This window comes from Sphaeramia orbicularis, chromosome 17 (genome assembly GCF_902148855.1).
Source record: "Sphaeramia orbicularis chromosome 17, fSphaOr1.1, whole genome shotgun sequence".
NCBI lineage: Eukaryota > Metazoa > Chordata > Actinopteri > Kurtiformes > Apogonidae > Sphaeramia > Sphaeramia orbicularis.
In genome coordinates this window covers 26,384,987-26,392,173 of record NC_043973.1, presented here as the reverse complement: position 1 = coordinate 26,392,173, position 7,187 = coordinate 26,384,987, and the positions used below count along the sequence as shown (strand labels likewise).

The 7,187-nt window shown below is 37.8% G+C and overlaps 1 protein-coding gene across 1 annotated transcript; it reads right to left on the bottom strand.

Annotated features, from left to right (window-relative positions):
• foxq1a (forkhead box Q1a) lies at positions 1 to 1,360 on the bottom strand. Its single transcript, XM_030159657.1, is given in 2 exon segments — positions 1 to 1,033; positions 1,036 to 1,360. Coding segments are annotated over 2 exon segments (837 nt in total). The 5' UTR covers positions 1,184 to 1,360; the 3' UTR covers positions 1 to 344.
• Positions 1,361 to 7,187: the final 5,827 nt, after the last annotated feature.

Here is a 7,187-nt window from a genome sequence, read left to right as displayed (position 1 = left end):
TAGGGGTCATTTTCCTTTTTATGTCGTAAATCGCACATTTTCTGAAAGAAGAGACACAAAACAAAGTGCATATTTGAACATGTTTGTTAAGCAAAAAAAAAAAAAAAAAAAGTACAGTTCAGTAACATTACAGCAAAGTGTGCGTGTTGTGCGTAAAACAGCAAACCCAACATGCATTACACAGAAATGACAAAATACAAACACAATGTAATGCAGTAAGATCACAATGATGCCAAAGGTAATTTAATTCCAATAATGTTATGATCTGTCCATGATGCAGTCTGTACTCTCCTCCACCCCGGTCATCAGTGCATATTTTTTACCAATTAGAAATGAGTGCGATTTCATTTCTGATATTGAAAGAAAGTCTGTGAAGGCAGCGCTGTGCCATAGTGGTTTGACACATGCGCAACAGAAGGGTCCATATGGCAGGCTGTGTTGACGTATGGAAATGAGGCAGGTGCATTTGAATGAGGAATCATAAGGTCAGGGTAGCACGGCCACTGTAGGGCAGGGAGGAGGGGGAAGTCCTTGTGTGAGTCCCTCTTGAACGGCTTGCTGAGGATGCTGTCAATGGCAAAAGGACTCGTAAACTTGGCGCATGAGTCTGTCCTGGCGCTGGCGGTGCTTTGCGCAATGCTCGGAGACTCCTGTGCGGCCTCAGATACCTCTTCCTCCCCGTTTAACTTTTTGGTAATGCGCTTTCTTCTGCGCCGGAACACCCCATCAGCAAATGTGTATTCGCTTTGAGGGTTGAGCATCCAGTAATTGTCCTTTCCCCAAGGTCTGGATGGGTCCCGGAGCACTTTGAGAAAGCAGTCATTGAGGGACAAGTTGTGCCGAACGGAGTTTCTCCAACCTGTGTAGCTGCCTCTAAAGAACGGAAACTTTTTCATCAAGTAGTTGTTGATTTCTGCCAAAGTCAGACGTCCAGAAGGAGAATCCCTGATGGCCATAGCGATGAGAGCGATGTATGAGAAAGGCGGCTTGGGTCTCCGTGTGTACGGCTTGGATTTGGCGTTTACGCACGAGGAACAGGTGAAGGGCTGTGCGCAACGCAGTCTCCATCCGACCCCAGCTCCTCCTCGGCAGAAAGAGGAGACCGCACACTCCCATCGGCATCACTAGACATCTCCCTAAGTGTCATATCATAGTGATGTCCGCACAACACCTCCAGCTTCATGCTTTAGTTCACTTCTTCTCTCTGGTGACGCACTGGAGAATCGGTCCAAAAGATGCGCTCCGCGTAATCCTGGAATCCGCTTTCGTCAAGACACCGATTGCTTTAAATTGCATTCAGTAAAGCATGTGGTCGCTGTCATACCTGCAGGAGCATTCAAGCCCGTCTTACCTACAATCTGTCAGAGCAGCAGTTTATAGCCTCACCTCAGGACCAACCCAAGAAGGAGGAGCCAGAAGGTTCCAAAAGATATGGAGCGTCTTAAAACATATTGCGTGCATAGTCTCTAAAAAAAAAAAAAAAAAAAAAAAAAAAAGTCACGGGTGTTTTAAAGGGCAGTTTTGTCTTGTCCGTAAATAGTTCAGAAATTAGTAAGATAGGATGTTCTCTGAGCTTTCCATTCAGTACAGCGTTATTAATGTCTCACCTGTGAAACGTGATCTGGTTTACTCCTTTGGACGATTTCACCTGAGACAACCAGGTGGCGTATGTTTCCATTGTATTTCCAAGGTACAGTGCCTGCAGTTAATATTCCAGTTCAGTACAATTTGTCACGTTTGGGCATCAGATACTGTAGCAGTGCTATCATTTTACGCTACCTGTTGAAATTGTTTATATCCTAATTTTAATGAAAACGTTTGGTTGCTTGGGTAACCCCGGATATAAAGGATATCAGATTTTTTTTTCTATGTTGCAGTTGTGAGAAAAGGATACAGACCCTTTATGTGCTTTCACATCCAAGCATTAAGCAGCAGTTACTACTGTTATTTTATTGTCTCTCTTCACACATCAAGTCTTAACCCCCTTTTTGCACAAAACCAATAAAACAGATCAACCTTCTAATTGTATTTTTCATTGTGAGCTGCCTTGAGGTTTTTGTGATTTACATATAAAGGTAGATGTGATTCCAAGAAACAACTCAAGCTGACATGTAAATCAACAAATCTAAAATCAGTATGTCTTGAATAGTTAATGTCAGTGTTATTTTAAGCATGAATACATTCTCCAGTTCACCTGACAGTCATGTTAAACTCAATGACCCATCTCAGTGTAATTGACAGTCTTGTTTCCTGCAACACAACTGTCATTGATTGTACTGCAACAATGCCACCAATAGTAACATAAAAAACTAGAAGCACTCGGAGAGCGCAGACCTCCGCCAAGGCTGATCAGTGGCCCCCCCCCGTGGGCCCCCCCAACCCCGATCACCACCAAAATTTAATCATTTCTTCCTTATCCCATTTCCAACAAACCCTGAAAATTTAATCCAAATCTGTCCATAACTTTTTGAGTTATGTTGCACACTAACGGACAGACAAACAAACAGACAGACAAACAAACAAACAAACCCTGGCAAAAACATAACCTCCTTGGCGGAGGTAAAAATTGCATTCCCTTACCCCACCTGGAAACCAATGTTGATATTAGAATACTGCTGATACATTGTGCATTTGCCAGAAACCAAGTGGTTTATGTTTTGTTATTACAAACTGAAGCGTTTCAAGATGTTTCTACATGTTACATGTTTGTGTTGGTGTGAATGTTTTGATTTATCAGGTAATAATCTGTTTGTTTTGTGCGTGTGACACCCATTCCACAGTAAAGGCACTATTTTGAAAGGTGGCATGTCAGCGATGGATTCCTGTAAGCTAACCACACAATGTCAAGAGCTCAGACACCATGCATTCATACTGCTGGGTGCATGTAGCAGCTTGTGAGGCCATCGTGTGTCTGTGTGTTCTTGTATACAGAGAGATCCACTTAATAACAGCCTCTATTATGACTTTACAGGTGGAAACCAAGTGGACTGTGTCAGACTCATGAACTGCCAAAGGTGTGTGAAGAAAAAACACATTTTTGTATTGTTGTTTTACAGTTTAGTCTCAACTATCTATACAAAAACAGTGTGATTTCATTGATTTACATCAATAAAAATAACATATTTCTCTAAAATAATAACATATATATATATATATATATATATATATATATATATATATATATATAGGAAAGTTTAGCTGTTTTGCAAGTAATATGATGAATAGCCTTGAGAATTCCCATGTGTGTTTGTATAATTGCATATTTGTACGTAGTGACATATTGTACTGATCCATTTTCTGACTCTTGTCAGGATCAGAGTTGTGAAATTTATGAGTACATCTGATTGCCTTTCTGTAGACATGAGATCAGATAAGACATTTCATTTCTTATTAACTCAGTTCTCAAAGTACACACCTGCAAGCTCTGAAAATTTAAAAGCTTCATAGTAACAGGAATGTCTGAGGATCAAGGTTAAATACTCACAGTGGTGTGTTTTTAAAGCAGCAGGTAGCTTTCTGTCCCTTGTGTCACTTTGAACTTGATGGGGCAGGTATCCTGTCGGAGTCACAGCCACCACGTGTTACTATGTTGGAATGAGGAACATTATGAAATGTGGCATCAAGTAACCCCCCCGCTTGTTGCGAAAACAGTTCAGTAAATTACTCATACTGTATGTACTGTACGTGGACCATAAATATGAAAATCAGCCTAAAGATAGTTTAATAAATCAACCAAATCACCTACAAATTATTTTCATATATGAATAAATCGCTCCTATAATGAGTGTCTAATAAACGTAATAATTAATATAATCTATGAGGAAACAGTGAATGTACGCTTTTACCCATTAAGTTGCAATAAAATATTTTACTTCCTCTTATGAAATGATCGTGACAATGTAATTTATTCTTTATAAATAAAGTATAACTGGAACTCAGTATGTAATCATCGTATGAGGTCAAAAGTGATTACTGATGTGTATGAATAGGAATAAAAAGAGGAATGTGTTTGAAAACAAAATTATTCTACCTTTATAGACAACAATGTATTTTGTTTCTTTCCTGCTTTTAATCACCTACTGTATCTAAACCAGTATAATTATATTGTATTGTAATTTAGAAACTATCCGGGCTGTGTTAGGAGATTAAATCAGGGTTCAGTTTATTGAAGTAAATGTCTACTAAGAAGAAAAATGCAGACAATGTAGGTAACATTTACTGCCTAAAGTTGCATTTAAGGAAGGTTACTGACAAGACAATATGTTTAAATTATATCACTGAACAATTATTATCATTATTATCATTTCCCCAGAACAAAATCAATGCATTGTTCATGTTTTGGTTAAAACATAATAGCAGCTGCGGTTTACTTCTATCACATTTGTCCTAGTAACCTACAAATTTCCATTGACCATACTATGAATTTTGTGCTGCACCCATAGGTTACATAAACACTCCAGTAGCCCTTCATTCTCTGTTAATTTCTTCCGTGCCTGTAAAATGTTCAAGTTGAACAGTACTCTGCTGTACTGGAAGGCTCCAGCAGTAATAAGTTCCCTCTGGTTTAGTTGTTTGTAGAGGAAAATAGTTTCCCAAATGTCTGTTTGAGAGCACAATGGAGAAGGGTAAATATTCTCAGTTGACTGCAGGTGTAAAGAATAAAGCTTTGGCACCACACAACACAGAAAAGGGTAACACCAAATGATGTTTAATGTCACTGTAGACTTAGTTTCCATGTGGAGTTGAGTAACTGTGACACATCCAGGAGTTGATTAAAGTTTGAACTGTGCTGGTTTTACCTGTCGGATCATGTAAGTGTATTATTTTATTGCGTTACACAGCCATAATTCAAAATAAGCAAAGTATAAAAGACTCGAGATTACAATCATGACGCTTTCAAGAATACAAAAGACATACTTGTGCACGTGTCTATGAGATAAAGGTGATTGTTCGTGCGAATAAGCTGTTAACTGATGTTGGCAAAGTAGTGACGTCTGTCTTACTGTACTTGATGACATTTACTCTGTGCCAAGTACTGTAAGTGGAGTACTTAATACTTGCACTCCCATTGGCTCAGTGCAAGTTGGTATGCATTCAGTTAACATTAAAGTTTATAAAAACAGAAAACCACTTGTATTGTTTTAGCCTTAATGTATATTTACAAATGATGATAAAGATCCTTATATATTTATGTACTTCTTAACCCTTTATAGGGCTCATTGAAATACTCTGAAATTCAAAATTTCAACCTTTGTGTGTTATTGGACATTGTCGCTTACCTCCTTGTCAGTTGGTTTGACAATAGTCTCCCTCCTCTTGCCATAAAACATCCAAGCAGCACTTGCTAAAAAGAAAACACATGCAAAATAAAGTCATAAACTGACAAAAATCACTCATATTCAATATTTACAACTTCAAAATGTCTATAAAATCTTTCTGAATTCATGTATAGTATTATAAAACCAACATGCTTCTTGACCTGACTGAGGCACGAGAATGACCCCATATTTAATGTTTGCGGAAATTACCAAAAATAGTCACTTGCCCGATAAAGGGTTAACTCATTAACAAAACAAACAAGTATTATATTAGTTATTTTACAAGTTCTACACATCCAGTGTAAATATCTTCAGTTTTGTTTTTTTTTTTTAATTTTATTCAGCATTAAGTCAATTAACGCAAGCTCTTGTCATTGTAAAATAATTCTAAAATATGATCTAAAAATAACCCTGTCAAGATGTCAGCCTGACAATAGTTTAGTTTGCATAACTCATGCTTAAGGGTAGTGTCTCACCCTCTATGCAAACAAGGAGCTTTTGCGTGTGAGGCAGCAGATGATTTGAGATGTTCAGATGTTTTGCTGCTGAATACGTAAGGATCAGCCAGTTACTTCACCGTCTGGATATAGTCGAAGGTCCAAAATAGAAACGCAATTTCAGGTTAATTCCAGGCATTCCTTCATGCTATTTATGGCAGAAGTGTGTTTATTATCGTCGTACAATACGTCCCACCTCAAAATATTTCATCAGCCACTAATTATAGTATTTTGACAGCTCTGTTTTGTTATCATGTTACGTCTCTCAGTGTTTAACTGGGGCATTATGGTTTTGTTCAAACATGTGCATCTCTTAGTCATCATGGAGCAGCCTTCAGTATGTTTTGCTTCACATGTTTGTTCATGTATATCTTGTCTCATCCTCCTGATACATACTTTCAGTGTCAGTCTGCTTTATACCTGTTAAGTCATAGTCACAATTCTATTCACGGGGCTGTTTGTTTTAGTAAATTTGGGCAGTCAGTATTAGTAGAAGTGAAGCCCAAAGTTAAAAATGACAGTAGATGCAGTATGAGTTCTTGTGTGTCTCTCACTGGGAAAAGGAATGAAAACAGGTCCATGGCTGTTGTTTGGGATGATTCTATTTTCGTCATGTGTCTGCTGAGGTTAAACAAAGTAGCTGCCAAACAAATCTGGAAAACATAAACAAAAGAAGAAGCTATCAAAACAGACAGGTGATGTTACCTACAAGAGACGATGATTTTATTGCAATTGTGTTCCTAGCATGTGGATTCAGACACCCGGCATGACTTTTACAAAACCTAGTATTTACAGCAGCTCTAAGAGACAAAGATGTGTTATTAAAGGAGAGGAGGAAAAGTGAGTGGTTTAACCCATAAAGACCCAGGGCTACTTCTGTGGCTGTTCCAAAACACTTTTCATTATATTTAACTTTTCTTAGTGAATTATTACCATTTATTATAATTTTATCTTCTGAATTTTCCATTTATTAAGTGAAAATCAGGTATTTTCTTATATTTAATTTACTGATCAATGGGGTGTTTATTAAAGCTCAGATTAAGGTTGAGGAATATTATGTCAAAAACAGAGAAAATTCAAGACAAAGTGACTTTTTCCAATCAAATCTATCATTAATTGAACATAAACCAAGTGTGTCCATCCACTGTCATTGGTCAAACTCCATGGGTTTTACTGGTGAATCAATGTGAACCAAAACATCCATCACTGACCAAAAGTATCTACTGATCTAAACCTGCTGATTCTCTAACACATAAAAAACTGTTGTAAAATACAGTTTTCATGTTCATCAGATATGACCCATTTGGACGTTCAGAGGCTCTTAAGTGAACATGGAAACACCGTCATCTTCTACAACAGTGATTCACCAGTA